Source organism: Squalius cephalus, assembly GCF_949319135.1.
Source record: "Squalius cephalus genome assembly, chromosome: 10".
Classification (NCBI taxonomy): domain Eukaryota; kingdom Metazoa; phylum Chordata; class Actinopteri; order Cypriniformes; family Leuciscidae; genus Squalius; species Squalius cephalus.
In genome coordinates this window covers 1,987,002-2,011,149 of record NC_137131.1, presented here as the reverse complement: position 1 = coordinate 2,011,149, position 24,148 = coordinate 1,987,002, and the positions used below count along the sequence as shown (strand labels likewise).

The window sequence follows — 24,148 nt, the reverse complement described above, 5'->3', positions numbered from 1 at the left end:
TGTATGTAATGATTTGTGTGAATAGTTAATGGCATTGTGTCTCCTCTGTGTTTGGACAGCACGATATTAGAAAAAACCGACAGTTTTCTGTAATTTTCTGCAATATACAGTGTATTGCAATATGAAAAACAATACAGTAATTTTCACCAGATTACTTGGATGACTATATCTGAAAAGAATTAATCATTCTATGATTGGGTGATTTTGTTGGAAAGTGCATCTGTGTAAAAAATGTAAATAATTTTACAAAGCTGAAAAATTATTATATATATATTAGGGCTGTCAAAAGATTAATCGCGATTAATCGCATCCAAAATAAAAGTTTGTGTTTACATAATATATGTGTGTGTACTGTGTATAATTATTTTGTATATATCAATACACACACATGCTTGTATATATTTAAGAAAAATGTGTAATTTATATATAAAAAAATTATATTTATATATAATATAGCCTAAATTATATATATAAATATATACAGTATATGTATGCAAATATTTCTTAAATATATACATGCATGTGTGTGTATGTATTTATATATACAAAATAATTATACACAGTACACACACATATATTATGTAAACACAAACTTTTATTTTGGATGCGATTAATCGCGATTAATCTTTTGACAGCCCTAATATATATATATATATATATATATATATATATATATATATATATTTTTTTTTTTTTTTTTTTTTTTTTTTTTTTTTGTGCGTGTGAACCATCCTCATAGGTTTGAACAATTTGGGAAGAACACTGACTCAGTAACCATAAAGCGTACAGTTTTTATAATATGATTTTATTGTGATTAATAGCAAATAAAAAATATTAAAACAAGAAATAAATTGCAATAATTATATTATACTGTAAAATAAAAAATAGCATTTAATAAAAACAAAATAGTACAGCTGTAAAATTACAATACTAATATGTACGTCTTAATTTCCTTATTTTAAAATATTAAACCATCAAGATATTTTCTCTGCCGGTTTCAGAGCGAAGCGCGGCACTGTGTTCATTTAGATGCTTGCAGATCACGATTTGATTATCACTTGATTAAGCCATATTGCAATATCAATTTTATTTCAATATATTGTGCAACCACAAATTTTACTCTCATAGTATTTTATAGTGCAACAGATTAACATGAGATGAGAGGGAATAGTTAGAATGGTCCTCAGACTAAAATGCCACAAAATATATTTCACTTGCAATGTTTGCATGAAAGAATTGAAAATATTTACATAAAAAGTCATTTCATTTGAATAATTACTTATGCAACTTATGCATAAGTATAATTACTTATAAAAGAATTGAAAATATTTACATAAAAAGTAATTTCATTTGAATAATTACTTATGCATTATATACTCCAAAAATGATCTTTAAACACAATCTTTGTCTTTCCCAGAAAGAATCTGTCTGTCCTCCTCCATGTTCTCTTTAGTCTCGATGGCCATTTTAAGTTTCTGCCAGAATGCCCGAGTATCTTCTCCAGGTTTGGGCCACCGTAGATACGTGCGTTTCTTCACTAGCTTCCGCATCCGGTAATACGGTGAAAGCTGGTGTGCGGGAATATCCTCAAGGAAAACAAGAACCAAAACATCTTTCTGTTCATCGAAAAGTCTGAAGCTGGCCACCTGGATCTCATGCGAACACCAAACGCTTCTCAGGTAGTTGTGTGTGATCAGGCACACGGTTTTGCGGCTGTTGTATATTCCGTCCATGATGTTGTCGATAATGGCCTTTCCTGGTTCGAAGTCTCTGTGATGAAGACACAATCTCAAGCCGTGCTCGCCCTCCAGTTTGGGCACAAGCTCCTCCATGACCCATGGCTCCTCTTGAACATTGTAGGAAATGAAGGCGTCATATTGGAAACTAAGATGTTTTGTGGTTCGCTTCCTCTTTCTGTCATTGAGGAAAGCTAAGAAAAGGTAGTACGTATAGACCAGATGCCACTTTAGGAAGTGGTAGATAAATGAAACGACTAGCGTGAGAATGACAATAGAAGAGCTGCAGATAAAGCAGATGAAGTCGTAATTCACATAGCAGGATTCAGTGTTGAAGGCCGCCAGATTTGTTCCGCTTAAAGAAAGGGGGTAGCGACATTCGTACCTGTTCAGGTAAAGCACCTGTGTGGCATTGTTTCCGGCAGCCCAGTCAATGAACCAAGCGTTATTACAGTCGCACGTGAAGCTGTTGTTACGCAGATCAAGCACTTTAAGTTGAGGAAGAGACTGGATGATGGTTTGGTTTATCAGTTGAAGGTCATTCATACTGGCGTGTAGGCTTTTCAGACTGGAGAGATTTGCGTCAACTAAGAAGTTCAAAGACTTGAGGTGAGATCGACCCAAACTGAGGAGATGTAGGCCTGATATTGGGTGGAAAAGCCTGGATGTCAAAGCATTTATGTTGGCAAGATTATTACTTGTCAAATCCAAGTAATAAAGATTAGGAGTGTAAGTGAACGTGTCCACGTGCAAACACTCTACATTGAGGTTCCCGGCATAAAAAGCTTCTAATTTTTTGAGACCTTTCAGGAGGTTTGAGGGCATGTGCTTTAAGCCTCGACGTTGACTATTAATCATCAAAACTTTAAGTTCACTTAACATGGTGAACGGTGGGTTTCGTAGCTCCACTTGACTCGCGTACGATAAGTAATTGCTACTCAGATCTAATATTTGTAGGCGAGCCAGAGCGGTGAAACCTGCAAAGATTTTTAGAGTTCTTTTGGTGATTTTATTACATGCAAGATAAATCTCTGCTAAGTTTATCAGTCCTTCAAAAGCATGTGGTTTAATTGAAAATATCTGATTATCTGCGAGATACAAGACCTGAAGGGAACGTAAAGCTTTAAATGAGTGATTTTCGAGCGTACTCAACTTATTGCTCGTTAAATCTAGGTATCGTAAGTTTTGGGGGCCGTATGTGAAGGCGTCACCGAGCATTAACAAACTATTACGGTTTAAAATAAGCTCATCGAGATTCCATAAATCCTTAAATACACATGCATTGATTGTTACAATTCCATTCATACCCAAAAAGAGGTGCCTCAACTGTGTGAGGTTTGCAAAATCAGAGCAGTCGAGTTTTTCAATGGCGTTGAGATGAAGGTCGAGAAGCCGTAAGTTGGGGAGAAACTGAAGAGTGTCGTTCAGTTGCGTCACACGGTTGCATTGTATACGTAACACCGTCAAGTTGACTAGATGTTCAAATGACGATTTATACATTCTCAATATTCCATTGTCTTTTAGGTGTAACTCATTCAGAAGTGAACATGGTCTAAACATGTGATCGGTAAGTACAGAAAGATGGTTTCCCTCGAAGTGGAGACCCCTCAGACTAGGTGAACATGCCTTTTGTAAAAGAGTCTCCGCATTGAACTCCTTCAGATAATCCAGTGCCATCCAGGTCACAGAAGTGAAACTCTGCATTATATCACCCAGTTGTTTCTCTGCAATGAGATTCCCACTGAGGTTGAGAGTCTTAATCGTGTTCAGGAAGGCCTTGTCTAGAATTAACCAATCTAGAGTATCGTTCTGGAAACAGGCTGCCAAGTCCAAGTATTCAAGACCTGGAAAAATGTTTTCCGTAATCTTGAACATTGTCAAGGTGTTCAGTGATAGATCCAGCTTTTTCAAACCGAAGAGGGCTGATGGGATGTCGCTTGAGTTGAAAACACTGAAGCGGTTCATTCCCAAGTAAAGTTCCTCCAAATGTGGAATTTGAAAGACAGACTGGAATCTGGAAATGTGCTTTAACTTGTTATTGGTAAGGTTTACAAACCTCAAGTTTGGAAGTGTTGCGAACGACTGGTTTTCAATCACCTCAAGGTAATTTGAGTCAAGTCTTAAATGAGACAGATTTGCAAGACGACTGAGCAGTTTTGTGGCAACAGCTTGTATTTTATTGTTGGACAGGTTGAGCTCTTCCAAGTTTGGTAGGTCACTCAATGCATTGTTGGTTATTTCAGATATCCTGTTGTGAGACATGTTTAAATTGATAAGGTTTGGAAGTCTGATGAAATCCCCTTCAATGATCCGAGTGATGGAATTGTAGGAAATATCCAAAACGACAGTGTTTTGTGGTAACGTTGAAGGTATTCTCCTGTAGCCCATCCTGCAGCACATCACCTTCAAATGGGCAGAGTAGTCCAAAGGGAAATATATTGTGCAGTTACCCAGAGAAAACTCATCTGTCGGAGTTATGAGGACGCAACAGTTCAAAACGAAGAAAAACAAAGAACTTTTCCAAAGTTTGTTATTTCTCATTTTGAAGTTTCCACGTTTACTTGCAACGTTTGAAATCTCTAAACAAAAGTCTGCATTGAATTGAGAAGGAGATTATGAGGCTTAAAATCGCAACAGATGAAAACTTCTTTAATTCTTAGGCTTGAATGGCCGTCTCAAACAGTATCTTGATCTTCCCCTGTAAGACAGATTTTTGTGCATAAAAACACATTATTCTTTAAAATTGTGCTATGAAAAATATGCATGAAAGTCCCATTTGTTACCATAGATCTGGTCTAATTTGCAATTAAAGACAAAAGTATTTGGGTTGATTGTAAACTGCTTTTTTGTAAACATGTAAACTACAGTTTTATCAATTTTACTCCTTTTTTTGCATTATTTAGTCATCCTCATGTTGTTGGTCCTTGGAACACAAAAGGTGAATTTTCATGTCAATATCCTGGTCATTCTTTCACATTTTATAATACGAGGAACTAAAGACTTGAGCTGTCAAGCTCAGAAAAGACCAATTTGTTACCATAGCTTATAAATCTTGTCTAATTTGCAATTAAAGACAAATGCATTTGGATTGTAAACATGTAAACTACAGTTTTATCAAATTTAAACTCCTTTTTTGTCTCTATGACTGAAATATTTGTTTTTGTGCAATTAGATTGGCATATCAACTCTTAAGAGAATGACTTTGCCACCTGCTTGATCTAGTTATCAGTATAAAAAAAATATTCCTTACCAGTTTGTCCATATTTTTCAGTGGCACCATGCAACCCATCAGAAAAGTTTGAAAGATGAAGCTATTTGAGTAAATCCTTTTGTGGTAATGCTGAACTTTACAGGATGAGGTGTCACTGTCATACTGTCTGCTTATTTGCAGGCTTCTTCTTGATTGGTCATCTTTGTCAGCACATGATTAAAAAAAGACTTGTTAGACCACAGAGACGTTTTTACAAAGTTAAGAGAAACTTACTTTTAGATTTTTACTGTGGCCAGTTGCACAATCTGTTACAAAAGTTAGTCATAAAACTTTCATAACTTCAGTTACATAAAAAATGTAGATTGGTCTAATTTTATAACCAGAAAGTAAGGCTGATTAGCTCTTACTAACTTCTAGTTGGTCATACTAGTTCTTAAGACACAGACATAATGTCTATGTTTATGCAACTGACCCATGGTTCTCTTAGATGTTCTTGTTCATCTACAAATAAAAACTTGGAAGAGAAATTTTAGTGTATGCATATCAAAAAAATGTGGCTATTGTAATTTACCACATTTGTATGTTGGTTTACAGGCGGTAAAGAGAATAAGATGCCCATCCTGATCTCAAAGATCTTCAAAGGGCTGGCAGCGGACCAGACGGAGGCTCTTTACGTGGGCGATGCGATTTTGTCCGTGAACGGGAACGACCTCAGAGAAGCCACTCACGATGAAGCTGTACAGGCCCTGAAGAAAACAGGCAAAGAAGTCATTCTGGAAGGTAAGACAGAGCTGATTGTTTGGCTTGAAGGAATAGTTCAGCCAAAAGTGAAATTGATGTCATTATTTAGTCATCCTCGTGTTGTTGGTCCTTGGAAAACAAAAGGTGAATTTTCATGTCTATGTCCCGGTCTTTCTTTTACATTTTATACTACGAATAAATAAAGACTTGAGCTGTCAAGCTTCGAAATTAAAAACTTCATATGCATTTTTCTCTGCTGAAGTCATACTGTAAGGAAAAGGTCCAAATTTAAGTCATTATTCACTGGAAATCTAAAATCCTAACCTACTGTAACTTTCCTAAGCATTCATGAGAGAAGTAGTGACATCTGACACATGAAAACAAAGTTTTTATAAGCCTGATGCAGAGTTATTATCATTAAAGGGTTAGTTCACCTCATTGGTTCTTGCTGAAGCTCAAACGTGATGCGTAACACGAGACTGAACCTCATTGGTTCTTGCTGAAGCTCAAACGTGATGCGTAACACGAGAATGAACCTCATTGGTTCTTGCTGAAGCTCAAACGTGATGCGTAACACGAGAATGAACCTCATTGGCTCTTGCTGAAGCTCAAACGTGATGCTTAACACGAGACTGAACCTCATTGGTTCCTCAGAAGCTCAAACGTGATGCGTAACACGAGAATGATCCTCATTGGTTCCTCAGAAGCTCAAACGTGATGCATAACACGAGAATGAACCTCATTGGATCTTGCTGAAGCTCAAACGTGATGCGTAACACGAGACTGAACCTCATTGGTTCTTGTTGAAGATCAAACGTGATGCGTAACACGAGAATGAACCTCATTGGCTCTTGCTGAAGCTCAAACGTGATGCGTAACACGAGAATGAACCTCATTGGTTCTTGTTGAAGATCAAACGTGATGCGTAACACGAGAATGATCCTCATTGGTTCTTGCTGAAGCTCAAACGTGATGCGTAACACGAGACTGAACCTCATTGGTTCTTGTTGAAGATCAAACGTGATGCGTAACACGAGAATGATCCTCATTGGTTCTTGCTGAAGCTCAAACGTGATGCGTAACACGAGAATGAACCTCATTGGTTCTTGTTGAAGATCAAACGTGATGCGTAACACGAGAATGATCCTCATTGGTTCTTGCTGAAGCTCAAACATGATGCGTAACACGAGAATGAACCTCATTGGTTCTTGTTGAAGATCAAACGTGATGCGTAACACGAGAATGATCCTCATTGGTTCTTGCTGAAGCTCAAACGTGATGCGTAACACGAGAATGAACCTCATTGGTTCTTGCAGAAGCTCAAACGTGAAGCGTAACACGAGAATGAACCTCATTGGCTCTTGCTGAAGCTCAAACGTGATGCGTAACACAAGAATGATCCTCATTGGTTCTTGTTGAAGATCAAACGTGATGCGTAACACGAGAATGATCCTCATTGGTTCTTGCTGAAGCTCAAACGTGAAGCGTAACACGAGAATGAACCTCATTGGCTCTTGCTGAAGCTCAAACGTGATGCGTAACACAAGAATGATCCTCATTGGTTCTTGTTGAAGATCAAACGTGATGCGTAACACGAGAATGATCCTCATTGGTTCTTGCTGAAGCTCAAACGTGATGCGTAACACGAGAATGAACCTCATTGGTTCTTGCAGAAGCTCAAACGTGAAGCGTAACACGAGAATGAACCTCATTGGCTCTTGCTGAAGCTCAAACGTGATGCGTAACACAAGAATGAACCTCATTGGTTCTTGTTGAAGATCAAACGTGATGCGTAACACGAGAATGATCCTCATTGGTTCCTCAGAAGCTCAAACGTGAAGCGTAACACGAGAATGAGCCTCATTGGTTCTTGCTGAAGCTCAAACGTGATGCGTAACACGAGACTGAACCTCATTGGTTCTTGCAGAAGCTCAAACGTGAAGCGTAACACGAGAATGAGCCTCATTGGTTCTTGCTGAAGCTCAAACGTGATGCGTAACACGAGACTGAACCTCATTGGTTCTTGCTGAAGCTCAAACGTGATGCGTAACACGAGAATGAACCTCATTGGTTCTTGCAGAAGCTCAAACGTGATGCGTAACACGAGAATGATCCTCATTGGTTCTTGTTGAAGCTCAAACGTGATGCGTAACACGAGAATGAACCTCATTGGTTCTTGCAGAAGCTCAAACGTGAAGCATAACACGAGAATGAGCCTCATTGGTTCTTGCTGAAGCTCAAACGTGATGCGTAACACGAGACTGAACCTCATTGGTTCTTGCTGAAGCTCAAACGTGATGCGTAACACGAGAATGAACCTCATTGGTTCTTGCAGAAGCTCAAACGTGAAGCATAACACGAGAATGAGCCTCATTGGTTCTTGCTGAAGCTCAAACGTGATGCGTAACACGAGACTGAACCTCATTGGTTCTTGCTGAAGCTCAAACGTGATGCGTAACACGAGAATGATCCTCATTGGTTCTTGTTGAAGATCAAACGTGATGCGTAACACGAGAATGATCCTCATTGGTTCTTGCTGAAGCTCAAACGTGATGCGTAACACGAGAATGATCCTCATTGGTTCTTGCTGAAGCTCAAACGTGATGCGTAACACGAGAATGAACCTCATTGGTTCTTGCTGAAGCTCAAACGTGATGTGTAACACGAGACTGAACCTCATTGGTTCTTACTGAAGCTCAAACGTGATGCGTAACACGAGAATGAACCTCATTGGTTCTTGCAGAAGCTCAAACGTGATGCGTAACACGAGAATGAACCTCATTGGTTCTTGCTGAAGCTCAAACGTGATGCGTAACACGAGAATGAACCTCATTGGTTCTTGCTGAAGCTCAAACGTGATGTGTAACACGAGACTGAACCTCATTGGTTCTTGCTGAAGCTCAAACGTGATGCGTAACACGAGAATGAACCTCATTGGTTCTCACACGTCAAGCGAACATGCTCGAGCTTCTGTTTATTATAACTAATGTGTGAGTTGATGAATGTTTATATGTGAATAAAAGCATAAATTCAATCATTAAATAAAGTGATCGAGTCTCTTTGGAAAATTTGAACTAAACTGCTCAACTCATATAGATTAATTTTACAATCTGTTTATGAAGTTGACCAGCAATGGTCTGAATTATTCATTCACCATGATTTCTTGAAACCTTGATCATCCACGCACAATTACCACAACCTCATTTTGCTGAACGCTGAATTTGCACACAACCTCACACAAACTATCATATGACTTCACTTATGGTATTTTTTGTGACTTTGGAGCTTGACAGCCCCACTTCATATTCACATTCATTGTACTGAAAAGACCATGACATATATAAAAATAAAAATAAACTTTTCTGTTCCCAAGAAGTAATTTCCCAAGAAACTAAAGTAATTTAGTTTTAGAACAATGTGAGAGTGAGTAAATTCCTTTTCTGCAAGTGAATGTCTGTCTGAGGCTGTCTATAGTTTGCATTTTAGTTTGCAACTCTGTATTGACAAACCCTAGCCTACTTTTTTTAGTTTGCATGCTGTTTCCGTTTTCTCTTTCCCGTAGTGCAGAGGTCAGCAACCTTATTGGCATGAAGAGATCAAATGGGATCTCTTCCATAAGACCTCAGTAATTGCACAAGTGTTTGGAACTAAAATATCAGAGTACAAGTATATCAGTGAATGATAATTTGATTAATGCACATTTTTAAAAGGCTTGATGGGATCCATAATGGAAGATGGGCTATATAGTTTTTATGAGCCTGTGTGTGTGTGTGTGTGTGTGTGTGTGTGTGTGTGTGTGTGTGTGTGTGTGTGTGTGTGTGTGATACCCATAATGCCACATCAGCATTTTATCCCCTTTAAGAAGGCTCTTAAGAGCCAATGAAGCAAGAGTGAATGGTGTTTGCATGTAATGCTGCTCTCAGGTCCTCTGGGATGGACCAACTTACGAGTTCAGAATTCATAATTACGATGAGATGGGCGTTCATAGTGTCAAATGAATGTTGTGACTATTTCAGAATCAGGATCAGAATGAGCTTTAATGCGTGTTTAACACACAAGGAATTGGTCTTGGTGACATGAGCTTCCAGTGCAGAAAAAAAGTACAGAAAATAATAAATTACCCAATAATAAAGAATAGACAATAGAATTAAATATAATGCTGTGCAATGCCATATTAAAAATATCGCGTCTCTTTGCCCCGCCCTCAAACACTGTAGTTGTATCTGAGACTGGAAGAGTTTGGTTCGAGTTGTTTATGTCGAGTTTGTGATGCTGTTTTCTGCTGAAATTCAAATATTCTAATGTAAGCGATCGACCAATCACAATAGACTGTGCCATCTGACTAGGGCTGGGTATCGATTCAGATTTTACAAATCGATTCGATTTCGATTCTCAAGCTCTCAATTCGATTCGATTTCGATTCTCGATTCGATTTTCGATTTCGATTCTCGATTCGATTTTGATTCTAAATTCGATTTCGATTCCACTCAATGAATAGCCTATATATTTAATACAAATCCTATATTTATAAAAAAAAAAAAAAAGAAAAAAAGAAAGTAAAGTGAACATAAGTTTGGAAGTGGTTAATTAATAAAAAGAAATTAAGAGCTACCAACCTGTATATTAAACATACAATAAATAGGCAGGGTTTTGATGCAAGATGAAAAATTTATGCTGAAAATTGGACAAGTCAGAACAGTCGCATGCCTTGATCAAACAGGTTAAAAATCCTCATATAAACCCATAAAAAAAACTTGCATATATTTTATCTGTCTAGGTAGGACATATAGGCCTACAGAAATTGAATAAAGTTATCAAACAGTCTGCGATGCATTAATTCTAAAGTATATATAGACTAACCCTTATTAAAGTTACAAAAGTTATTTAGTCAAGAGCAGTGAGTGTTTTTATCTGTTCCCTTTGTTCTTTGATTAACTTTAATGACAGAGATAATTAGTGGCTACTAGGGCTGCACGATTAACCTTTATCGCATCGATATTGAGGTTTTAACTCCCGCAATAACCTAACCTCAGGAGTCTGAGGTTTTTTCCCCCGCCTCTGACATTTGAGTGACAAACCTATTAGCCAATCAAAATGGTCGAATCTCGCGTTCCTGGCTTGCTGGCCAATTAGAAATGGCAATGGAAAGTTACAAGGTTGTATGCAGTGCACCGGCTTTCTTCGCGAAGAACGACGTGGAGCAAAAGAGTGCTAAAATATGTCGACGTGCCGTGGCCAGATCCAGAAGAAACACTACCAATCTATACCAGCATCTTAAAAATCACCACCGACACCAGGGTTCCAGACTGCGACCAAAATGGTCGCATATGCGACCATTTTTTGAGAATGTGCGAGTTAAAATTTTATGTGGTCGCATTTGTGCGAGTGCATGGTCATGTAGCCTACTAAGTTAAATTCACGCATGAATTTTCTGCATTGAACTTGTTTTAGCGCCCGCCAAAGTGAATTTTTGTCCCGCCAAAGTCTTATTTGATCGGTGAGTAATTAGATGAACTGCTGCGCTTGTGAGTGACAGGGCGCATGTTTAACTGAAAGAACGAGCAGAGAGAGAGAGAGAGCCGGTCGCGCGCGCATTCTCTCTCTCTCTTCGGAGCCAGGCGAAAATGTAAACAAGACTTCACCGTCTCCAAACTAAGCGCTGTCTTGCTCTCTCTCCCTCGCACATATTAATCAAAATAAATCGACACGGTGGTAAAAGGTCGGAAGACCAAAGTTTCATGTGGATCATTCGGAGATTTTTTTTTTTTCCTGAATTATCGCTGGGTGTGAATTGTGCTAAATAAATTTAACTGAAAAGCGTTCCGGACATTTAACTGACAAAAAAAAAAAAAAAAAACTCTTTAATTGAACGAAAAAAATATCCAGTGATGAAATGTTTTCTGTGTTGACAGAAATCTTGGATGTCCATGTCCTAACTGCTGGGATAATCACACAACGCGCATGACACGTCCAATTCGCGAACTAATGACTCCTTTGAACCGATTCATTTTAATGAATGGTTAAAACAACTAATCTTTCCAACAGTGAACTCAGGAGACGTCTGAATCGGTGTATAACTAATCAGTAACACTTTACAATAAGGTTATATTTATTACATAAAAAGTACAGTTTGCTTACTCAAGCTTTAAAATAAATAAAACCAAAAAAATCGAAAATCGCACCGCAATCGCAATATTTGTCAGAAAAACCGCAATTAGGTTTTTTCTCAAAATCGTGCAGCCCTAGTGTGTACTGTCCCTTTAAGAGACCAACCGCTGCTAACAGAGACGCGGATCTCACACGCGCCTCATCATTCACGTTCATCATAAGACTGCTCTTATGTTATGAAGATACTCGACAAAAAGACATTTTGGCATAATTGTGTGTGTTATTGTTCGTTCAAGCACGAAAGAGAACTGTATTCTGGGCTGTCTTGTGCGCACGCACGATATCAGCTCGAGTCTTTCTGTGTCACAGGACATTCACGTCATTGCGTAGGCTTGACATCGCGATTGCGATATGATTAATTGTGCAGCACTAGTTGAGGTTATTTTATGATTAAGATAAAACAAACATAAAATCTCACAGCATTAGCTATAAAATGGAGTTTGCAAGCCTATGAACAGTGGAGGAAAACTAATACTGGCTTTTGGGTAATAGATAAATAAATATGGGAAAAAATCGATTCGTGGCGTTTGATAATCGATTTTGAATCGACCACATTTTAAAAAACGATTAATCGAAAAATCGATTTTTTTGCCCAGCCCTACATCTGACCAATCAGAGCAGAGCAGGCTCTTGGAAAGGCGGGGTTTAGAGAGACTGAATCTTTGATCGAACTGTTTCAGACACTGAGAGAAAAGAGGGCATGGTGTGTTATGAGAAAATGAAAGTGTTTTTTGACCTTGGATGGATGTAAACCTGTTTCAGGAGACTCCAAAACAAAATGAGGAACCTTTAAAATAGCATAACAAGGGAACTTTATGCTTTGGTAATGTAAAGCCTTTTTACCAGGCCAAAAAGCCACGTGAATTTTGAGAGACAGTTTGAGAGAGTCAGAACAGGAACGTTTGCAAGCGTGAAAATTCCTGTCATCCACTGCAGATTTTCCCAAAGGCCTAATTTTTAAGGGGTTCATCACACACACACACACACACACACACACACACACACACACACACACACACACACATGAGCAGCTCAGTCGTTCTATCTCAGGGATTTACTCTCTTCTGCTTAGTGAGTTTTCTATGATCCTGTAATTGAGTGTTTGGTTCTCGCTGCACTTCTGCATCGTTCTTTTCTGCTCTCACACATTAGCCACTACATCTGCTACATTCACTCCGGTTTGATTCATTTCATAGCGGATAATACTGTGGATGTGGAGAAACATCTCTCAGAAAAACACATTAACACACACATTTAAAGTATAAATGATTTGTCCATGCACATCACCATTTTTTAACTTCATGTTCCTGGTAACCTTGAATGAGAATAACTTCCTCTTGCAGCATCTCTTCTCTGATGATGTGGGCGGGGCTATAACCTGTCACTCACATGAGATCAGCCAATAGCAAACCACAACCATCCAATCAATTCCTCACAGACAAAATCAAGCCCCGCCCACATTTGTTCTCGTTCCAGAAGCGTTTCACTCGGATATACGACACAATAGAGAAGAAAAGACGAGCACAACTTCCCTTTAATGCTGACTTTAACTTAATCTCAAGGTCTGATCGTGCTTTACTCGTCCTGTTTATTTTCTCTGGCCAGTTTTGTCTCTCAGGAAAATGCTGGACCACCGCTTAGTCTCACACATTTATGTCTTTCTATCTAGCGTTCTGTCATTCTTGTTGAGAGTGGGAAGATATTCTGCTGTGACATTTGAATCACATTATACATGAAGGTGTGTGACCTTCAGCTGCTCCAAATTCATTGACTATAAAATCCATCATTCATGGAAGAATATGTGTGTTTCTCTGTGTGTGTGTGTGTGTCTGTGAGTTTGAGTTCTTGTCTTGCTGACAAGGATCCTTTCTGTGCAAAATCTTCTGCGCCACATTTCCAGCCGGATTTAACGTTAAAAGTAAACAGATTCCTTCTGATTCCACATGTTAACAGCGTGTCCAAACCAGACGTGACACAACACGTTCTCAGGATTCTGTTCCTCACTGGAAGTTAAAACGCTGCATGACAAGACAAAATCTCAGCCAATAATACATTTTCATATCTAATATACTGGAAATATAATTTTCACTGTATCAAGCAAAAATACACTACCGTTCAAAAGATTTCTTTTGTTTTGAAATAAATTGATTTGACACTTTTATTCAACAAGGCCGCAATAAATTGATTGAAAGTGACAGTACAGACATTTATAATGTTACAAAAGATTCTATTTCAAATTATTGCTGTGCTTTTGAACTTTCTATTCATCAAAGAATCCTGAAAAATCACTGTATCACAGTTTCCACAAAGATATGAATTGTTTTCAACATTGATAATAATCATTAATGTTTCTTGATCAGAAAATTATCATATTAGAATGATTTCTGAAGGATCATGTGACACTGAAGATAAAATTCAGCTTTGATCACAGGAATAAATTACACTTTACTATATATTCACATAGAAAACAGCTGCTTTAAATTGTAATAATATTTAAAGTTTTACTGTATTTTTTGATCAAATAAATGCAGCCTTGGTGAGCATAAAAGACTTCTTTCAAAATTAATTTAAAGAAAACTAATTTTAAAGGGTTGGTATAATGGCCTTTTCACAAGATGTAAAATAAGTCTCTGTTGTCCCCAGAGTGTGTGTGTGAAGTTTTAGCTCAAAATACCTCACAGTTATTTTTATATAGCATGTTAAAGTTGTCAATTTTTGAGGGTGAGCAAAAACGCACCGTTTTGTGTCTGTCCCTTTAAATGCAAATGAGCTGTTGCTCCCGGCACAGGGGGCGGAGCTACAACAACTGGTGTCCTTTTACCTCACAAAGACACACACTGAAAATTTCTAAAACTTTTAGCCTTTTATATTCAAACTGGATTCAGACAAAGATGGAGAGACTCTAGAAGAAGTGACAACATGTAGAAGCAACAGGACATTTCTGAATGGTTAGTTGATGAATTTATGTAGCTTATGTGGAGTTATCTTCTAGTCATTGATTAGCATATTCTGTCATGATAATCTATAAATCGTGTTGAGGGGGCGGGGTTTATGTAAATTATAGGGTTAGTGATGTCACTAACCCGGGAGGAAGCTTGTGTAGTCTCTACCAGCCGTTTGTTGTAGTCCTTAAAAAGCGATTTCTTTAAAAGCAAATATCTCCCTTTGCTTTGAACTTTGAGCGTCGTAACTTTGCAGATGTTGTTTATGCTCAAACAGCAACATTACACACTAACTAAAGTTAGAAAAGTGAATTCATAATCAACCACCCCTTTAAGAAATCTTACCGATTCCAAACTTTTGAATTGTAGTGTAACAGTACATTATGTGTGCATTGCTACTGTATATCATACTGATTACTGTAACACATTATGATAAAGAACACATTATGCAGTGATACATATTGCCATTTTGCATTTGAATGCAATTTAAAGTGTGAACATGTAACTTTTGAAAATGGAAGATCAAGTCAAGCACATTGCATTGTGAGCTACAGTACGCTCTGATCATGCACTACACATCAATCATCTGGGAATCCCATGCATGCATACAAGACACAAACTGTGTACAGTATACTGCAAAAATAGTATACTAGTGTGCGTAGATTGCTATTCTGAACACATGAAATGCCGAGACACCACGCCTGCTGCTCTCCTGAGACGGCTTCACTCCAGCTCAGATCTTCATTCTTCTGGCCAAATTGAATATTTGCACTTAACTAAATTAAAATCAAAAGCGCTTGCAGCTGTTTTTATGGCTTTCAGTCAGGAAGTGAAGTCATGGCGTATTTCTGGAATGAGGAAAGTGTGAAATTCACTCTAGAAAATGTAAATGTTCGTCTCTCCAGATAATTCAGTGAGATCAAGTGAGACGTTAATGAAAAGAAAAGCCTGTATTAGCTACTGAGTGACCTGACTTTATCTAAGCACACGCTGCTTATAGTAAACAGTTTAAATATGGAAACACACACACACTTATGTTCAGTCTCTTGATTCTGAAATGCATTGACACTGAGATATTTTTAAACATGACTTAACCCAGATAACAGAACGTTCTCACAAGGTTCTCTCAAAGTTATGAACATACGTTCTTTCAGTAACAATGATAGAACGTTCAAACAAAGTTATCTGATCTTTAATGATGTTCTCAAAACTATTTACTAAATGTTACTACTACTTGTTTCAGAACATTCGAAAGTAACATTCCCAAAATGTTTAAGAATTATAAAATTGAATATTCCTTTAACGTTCACTTAACCAAAAAAAGTTTTTAAAACGTTTAAGAAATCTGGGAACATTCAGAAGGAGAAAAAAAAGTATTCATAACTTAATTGGAATGTTAGCTAAACTTTAGAACTTATTTCGGTAACACTTTACTTAAAGCCTTTATGTATAATGCATAATAAAGGTATTCTTTATGTATAATGCATTATATCTTTTCAGAAACGATTGTAAAAATGCATGATAATATTTGTAGATTCCTTGTTACATCTGAAATTGTTTTTAATGCATTATACTTTCCAAAGGCAAAACACAAGTATCATATTGTATTATAACTGTATAGTTATAATTATTCATGGGATCACACAGTGCCTCATTAAAAGGCATGATATTTAATGCATTAAAAATACTTTTAGAATGTTACCCATATTTTTGCATTATAAAGGAATGTATTATTAATAGGTATTATGTATGTATATAATGTATTATATCCTTTCATAAACAATTTTTTTAGCTAGTTTTAATGCATTATACTTTCTAAAGGCATAACATTATTATTTTGCATTATATTCATGAGATCACACAATGGATCATAATGTGCAAAAAAAAAAAAAAAAAAAAAAAAATTCCATAAAGCTTTATGGATTGAATTATAAGGCATAATTAATGCATTAAAAAATACTTTTAGAACGCTACCCATATTTTAGTTATCTGAGAAGTGTGCACACACTTTTTGGGACTACATCAGTGTGTGTCCTGTGGTTTTGCGTGTGTTTTCAGGAACATTTTTGTGTAGGCGATGAGCGGCATTCCTGGCACAGCGTGTTTCGGGAGTCACAGTGTATAGCCAATCCGATGGATTCCCGACGCTCCCACGGAAACCAGAGGGCCAGGCCCGGGCCGTCGGGATCTGTTGTCTTTGACGTGGCTCCAGGTTCTTGTGTTTGTCCAGTCAGGCATCAAGAACAACTGCATGCTTCCCTGTCGCCCGATCCGGGCCTCGGCACCTGGAAACAGAACGACCCGAGGCACCGGCTGGAAAAATCTGCATCTCGTCTTTTAAAGGATGAGCGCTTTGTGTCCCAAAGGCCAGGAATGTAGACGTTTAGATCAGCAGTGGCAGCACAGACAGATTTATATCTGGGGTTTCTTTTGCCTTCACTGTGTGTGTAACGGTTAAACCCACAAACACTTCAGGCGAGTACACTGGGAAAAACAAGAACGCCATTTCTTTCTAAATATGTGTGAAATTGAATTGCAGTTTGTGAGTGCTGTATAATGTATAATAATATTTCATTGCTTTGTTTCTCACTTTATATGTTTCAGTGAAGTATCAATGTTGTTTGTCTTAAACAATCCTTTGGAGAAAGAAACAAATGAATTACTTGTGATCAAATATACAGGATTTACTACTAAATATTTTCACAAATAATTACACGGAAATGGCGAGTAACATCAAATTAAACATGAAATTTTGAAGTAGAAAGAGTGAAGTGTTCACGCCACAACTATAACTATAACGATAACAACACAGAGAAACCATCTGTGACCCTGGATCACGTCACCAGTCTCGAGTCGCACGGGTATATTTGTGGAAATATCCAACAATACATTGTATGGGTCAAAATTATTGATTTTTCTTTTATGCCAAAAATCATGAGGATATTAAGTAACGATCATGTTCCATGAAGATATTTAGTAAATTTCCTACCGTAAATATATAAAACACTTATTTTTGTGAGTGAATGCTGCACAATCGTGAACATAAATGAACAACTTTAAAGGAGATTTTCTCAATGTTTCGATTTTTCTGCACCCTCAGATTCCAGATTTTCTAATAGTTGTATCTCGGACACATATTATCCTATCCTAACAAACCACACATCAATGGAAAGCTTATTTATTCTGCTTTCATGTGATGTATAAATCTCAATTTCAGAAAATTGACCCATGTGACTGGTTTTGTGGTCACATATCATTGGATACACATTTTTTTCCAGCTGATGAAGGATAAAAACATTGACAGCCAATCAGAATCCATCCTGCTTTAAGAGCTCGAGCATTTAAAGAGACAGACGCTGTGTCCGACATCGCCACCTATACCCTTAAATAGGACACTACTTGTAGTGATGTCCGAAACCATAGTAGACGTAGTTTTCAAGTGCACTCATTCAATCCCATAATGCACTGCAATAACGAGTGTACAACTGATGTACACTCAACGGCTAGAGAATACCCATAATGCACTGCGAGGGTCGTTCCGAATGAGTTCCCACGTCTGAATCATCCATCCGTCCGTTTTCCAAACTTCTGGTCCAACTACAGCGCATTATCATACAGGTATACATTCATTTTATTGTAATAAGGTTTATACCTGCTAGTTTCCATGACAGAGTTCAGGATAAATCTTCTCATTGCTACTGGAGCTGCCAGTTTGCTAAGTTTCAAATGATTATTAAACAGCAAAAGCACAAAGTCACTCACTCGTTTCCTTTTACTCCTTCAAGTGGACTATATTAGTAGAGTAATGTGGGGAATAGTGAATGTGATTTCGAACAGTCCGCTGGAGTGGAATCTAATATAGTTATAGTTTGGTTTTTGGTTTGAACGGGCCTTTGATTGTTGGCGAATCTGAGCACATCTGTTCTGAAACTCTCGTGGAAACATGAGATTACTGGAGCTTTTTTAGGAGAAACATCTTGGAAGACTTCAAGTCTCAATTCGCTTGTCCGTTTAGGGGAAAACATTGAGATGCTAAAGTGATTTCAAAATGCATGAACAAGCTTGCTTGCGTTGTGCTATGAATTGCAATCTTATGCATTTTCATAATGCACAAATCGAGTGTTTGCATTCGCGTACTAAAGCAGAGATGTGGAGCTGAATCTAACATTGGACTTGATCCGAACATTTGGTTTGGGTTAAACCAAAATCATCCAAAGATGAGCTGTTTTTTTCCGCCTGTTACTCATCAGAAAAATCATGACCTCCTCCCTGTTTCCTTCCTTTGCTTTTCTTTTTTCCTACTGTTTCCACACTGAAAACCAATGACATTACAAGACCAGACTGCTCCCAATCATCAGAACACACACCATTTCCCTTTCATTTCAGGAATGAGACGAAACAAAGACTTCTGTTTAAAGCCAATCTAAAGTGAAACAGAATGTGGGGATGGGACTTGATTTGGGGACATATTAATAAAGTACATTTTAATTTCATGCTGACGTGATTCTCGGGTGTTTCATGTTCCCTGTTAGCTGGGATACTCATGACAACTCCTAAAATTTAGGAGAAAAATCTCAATCAAAGTTGATTCTGCACTGAGAAATCCACAAGCTGTGAAAGAGCAACTTCTGCTCTTCAACGTTTCCTCGGAAAAATGCACATCGAATGGCAATTTTAATTCCACAAAGGCTATTTAGTATCAGCTCCCGAAGGGCTTTTGTGCCGACAAAATCCTTCCGTCTATAAATAGCCCCAGAATCCTCTAATCTAAACCTCTGACCAGAGTCTTTTGTTGATGTGATTAATGTTTGGTTGGAGATGCGAGACTATTGAAGACTTGAATTATGAGAACGCAACAGCAGGAGTGTGTGATGAGTGTGTGTTTGTGACACGTGAGGATAAAGGTGACGAGTGTCGTTTTATCTCGGTGTGTTTTGTTTTTTGTCGACTACGCATGAGAATCAGAGACATTGCATCCGTGTAAAAGTGTGTTTAAACAGATGCGAGAACGAAAGCCAATCACAATCCAGTATGCAAATGTTGTGATGTGCTATTGGTTGTATATTAATGCTGAACATTCTCTCAAAGTCAGTGGGATATTTTCAAATCTTAATACATATACATTTATAAAAACCAAAGGTAGTACATCTGAGACTGAATATATCTACAAAATCTGATTGTAGACATTAAGCAGAAAATCAAACTGCAAATTACTTTTTTTTTTTTTTTTTTTTTGGTGGTATATATTGAGATGGCAAATGTATTAAAAAAAATAATGTCTACATGAAACGGGTTTGCAATCCATTTTACTGCTGAAATGAATGTATTTCCAAAGGAAACAGGACATTCAAATGATAAAAGTAAGCATTAAAAAAACGATCAAATTAATAAAATTAAACATGTTTATAATTTTACAAAACCATTTCTATTTGAACTTTCTATTCACCTGAATCCTAAAAAAAATACATTACGATATCAATCAGCACAACTGATAATACACTGATAATAATCATTATCTATACACTGAATAACACTGATAATAATCATAAATGTTTCTTGAGCATCAAATCATCATATTAGAGTGATTTCTGAAGGATCATGTGACACTGAAGACTGGAGTAATGATGCTGAACATTCAGCTTTGATCACAGGAATAAATTACAGTTTACTATATATTCACATAGAAAACAGCTGATTTAAATTGTAATAATATTTCACAATTTTACAGTTTTTACTGTATTCGTGATGAATAAATGCAGCCTTGGTGAGCAGAAGAGATTCATTTGCTGTTTGACTGCTTGGTAACATTAACCAAGTGTTTTTTTTAAAGAATAACGACACTGATGAATCATTCACATTAAGACCAGGAACAAGTATTAAGAAAGTCAATATAGTCAACTTGTGTCAACTTGAGTTTGCATCTCCTTTAAAGAGTGTGTGCGGCCGTATCTGCTATGTGTGTGTGTGTGTGTGTGTGTGTGTGTGTGTGTGTGTGTGTGTGTGTGTGGTCAGCAGGTGAAGGATTGAGGAATTCGGACACAACATGTGTGAAAACAGAGTGTGTGTGTGTGTGTGTGTGTGTGTGTGTGTGTGTGTGAGATGCTCAGAGCGTCTGGAGTCACTACTGTAAAGGTATTTATAGAGCGAGAGAAAGACTGTGTTTGTTCGTGTTGTATGTGCTGAGTAGGTGAAGTGTGTTTGGGAACGAACTGACGGCTGAGATGAGCTCTATTCTGAGCGAGGAAGCCCCTCTCAGCCTGTGTCACTCGCTCAGAGAGAGAGAGAGAGAGAGAGAGAGAGAGAGAGAGAGGGGACGGAGAGAGAGACACTTCAGCCTTTACAGTGAAACTCAATCTTCTCCTCCATAGTGATGTCTGCTATCTATAACCATCGTGTGTGTGTGTGTGTGTGTGTGTGTGTGTGTGTGTGTGTGTGTGTGTGTGTTACTAGCAGTGTTGAGGAACTTAACTACATTAAATATCGTGATAATTCACACAGCTTTACAGTTGACTGAGCTTACGCAATAATCATTCTTTCAGAGAAGAAATTAAAATCTATCTATCTATCTATCTATCTATCTATCTATCTATCTATCTATCTATCTATCTATCTATCTATCTATCTATCTATCTATCTATCTATCTATCTATCTATCTATCTATCTATCCACAAATGTCTTCTCTCATATGTAAGTCTAAAGTCAAATCATTCTTGTGAATAATTAATTTAGGAATGTACCAATGAACCGATTTATATACTGAATATATATATATATTCAACAGCTGTAGTGTCGACATCTAAATTTGATTCTACAACTAAAGTGTTTTGACCTTTGAATTGTACTACCTATCTGTGACCTTTCACCTTTTAATTTCACCTCTGAATGTCAAACTCTACTGGTCGAAAGGCTGCAATTGTTGAATAAAATTTGGAGAAATTACAGTATGTGGACTTTTTAATGCATTTTGCATTTTTTTAATCCCCTGAACAGTGTGTGTAGTGTGTGTAGTGTGTGTAGTGTATATGTGCCTAGAACAGACTCAGACATTCAGCATGTGAGTGTCATATATTCCCGGTGGACTTTTATGTTGTTTCCTGTTGTGTGTTTTGCTGTGTAGTTTTTCATGTTGATTTAGTTCTCCAGGTGTTTCCCATTTAACCACGCCCCTCATTATCTTGTGAAGCTCGTTTGTCTGTGTGTGTGTGTATATAGTGCTTAAGTCTCACTCGTGGTTTGGCTGTTGTTGTATGAGTTTGCTTAGTTCCCTTGTGTTGTTGTTAAACTCTAGCATTTAGATTCTCTCTCATGCATGCTCGTTTTCAGGCTACATCAAGTATTTTATTAACCTCAAACGACCTCTACTTATTTCTGTCAGCATGCGTATATTATGCATTGTCTTTTTCAATACTTGTAAAAAATAAAGCGTCAGAATCTGCCTCTGTCTGATCTTGCCTGTGGTCTGAAGCTCCAGTGGAAACAGACTCTTCATCACTGAGCAATTCTTTCCTAGGAACTGATTTTATTTTTGGTGTTGCAGAATTCCTCTTCCTCTTTCATCTAACGCTGCTTTATTGGCAGTTTTTGAATCAGTGGGCGGCTGTTCAACTTTAATCATCAAGGTTTCAGTGTTTAGTGGGTTTTGCCCACAAACTGAGTCTGTTCAAAATAGCATACTACTAATCTTGCAGTGCACAGTATGCAGAATATCTGCAATGTAATGCATTTGACATTTTCATTTTTGAATTCAAACAAATGTATTTTATTCATGCATTAAAAAATCCTAATTTCTAGTCATGAGGTCATGTGACGACAGTATATATACTACAGTTTAAAAATGTTAGTTGTTGCATCATGCAAACTGTTACACAAACTATTCTTGCAGCATGCTAGTGTCCCAATCTGAACATAACCACCTGTGACGTAATGCATTTGACATTTTTATTTTGGAATTCAAATCATTTTATTTTATTCATGCATTAAAAAAGTTTAAAAATTCAAAAAAAAAATGTTGCATCATGCAAACTGTTGCACTACTATTCTTACAAAATATTAGCCATTATTAAGTGTTTACTAGTATGCTAGTGTCCCAATCTGAACATACCCAGTGTGTTTGCTGAGCAGTAAAGAGTTTTGTGCTACGGTTAGACGTGACCCATATTTCACCATCAATTTTACAGTAACTTATTGGCAGCTGGATGCCAGTAAGTTACTGTAAATGTGTTTACAGTATCCTTACTGTAATTTTCCTTTACAGTAATAATACTGTATACTTTATTTTTATTTATAGTATGAGTGTTTTTCATTTACAGTACAAGTACCGTATTTTAATTTACAGTATTAGAATTGATTTCCTGTTACATCCGATTATTATTAATATCTTAGTTTTACATAAAAGAATTACAGAAATAATACAAACCTTTTTGTTGAGTCTTTCCTCCGTTTTTCCCACCAACCGGAAAAAAGCTTGAAAAGAAATCTCCCTTGGCATTGGTCAGTTTTTGGCTGGCATTGTTGCTACTGTAAATTGATTTACAGTAGAGAAGAATTACAGTAGTGAGCATATATTTTCCCATAATCCTTTGCTATTTACAGTATTATACTGTTGGCTTATTTAAGAGTATTTTACTGTACATATTACGGTAAAATACAGTTGAAATGACGAAAATCCATTACAGTGAGCAGAAGGAATAACGACTCTCTCTCTCTCTCTCTCTCTCTCTCTCTCTCTCTCTCTCTCTCTCTCTCTCTCTCTCTCTCTCTCTCTCTCTCTCTCTCTCTCTCTCTCTCTCTCTCTCTCTCTGTAGTGAAGTACATTAAGGAGATGTCAGCGTTTTTTAAGGGTGGCTCGACGTCAGGACCCCCAGTGCTGGACTCTCCTCCATCCACCCCACAGAAGCAGTCGGACCCCGCGCTTAAAGAGACCCGGAGCCTCCCGCTCCGAATGTGCCATGTGACCCGCAAACAGTGTCCGCCTGACACAGAGGACCGGTACAGACACACACACAGCTCACACATTCAGTCTCATTATCATAACATCAGGACTTACTCCATTTCAAACATTAAACACTTTCTATGCCAGATTGCTAAACTACTAAACAGTTATCCATTGTATTCGTGCATTGCAATGTTTTGTTTTGTTTTTACATGAAGCAAGGAGCTTTAGCAGGCATTGTTATTTTTTCTCTAATAAACCCAGACACAGTTATATCGATTTATAATAATAAAAATAGATAATATACACTTCTGTTCAAAAGTTTGGGGTCAGTATGATTCTTTAATAAAAAATATTTTATGCTCACCAAGGCTGCATTTATTTATTCAAAAACACAGTAAAAATTGTGAAATATTA

The 24,148-nt window shown here is 37.3% G+C and overlaps 3 protein-coding genes across 3 annotated transcripts in view; 1 reads left to right on the top strand and 2 right to left on the bottom strand.

Annotated features, from left to right (window-relative positions):
- The window catches only part of kif5ab (kinesin family member 5A, b), a 581,587-nt gene that overhangs the window by 7,644 nt on the left and 549,795 nt on the right, over positions 1–24,148 (bottom strand). The window lies entirely within an intron of this gene.
- snta1 (syntrophin, alpha 1) overlaps positions 1–24,148 on the top strand; it is a 38,805-nt gene that overhangs the window by 5,024 nt on the left and 9,633 nt on the right. The window contains exons 2-3 of the mRNA XM_079883544.1: positions 5,542–5,727; positions 23,604–23,787. Of these exons, the coding sequence (XP_079739670.1) occupies positions 5,542–5,727; positions 23,604–23,787 (370 nt within the window). The remainder of the gene's footprint in view (positions 1–5,541; positions 5,728–23,603; positions 23,788–24,148) is intronic.
- On the bottom strand, positions 1,392–4,277 carry LOC307166532 (uncharacterized protein; the record flags this gene model as incomplete). The annotated part of the gene is made up of 1 exon (XM_079884958.1): positions 1,392–4,277. One exon carries the CDS (start codon positions 4,275–4,277, stop codon positions 1,392–1,394), a length of 2,886 nt encoding a protein of 961 aa, XP_079741084.1.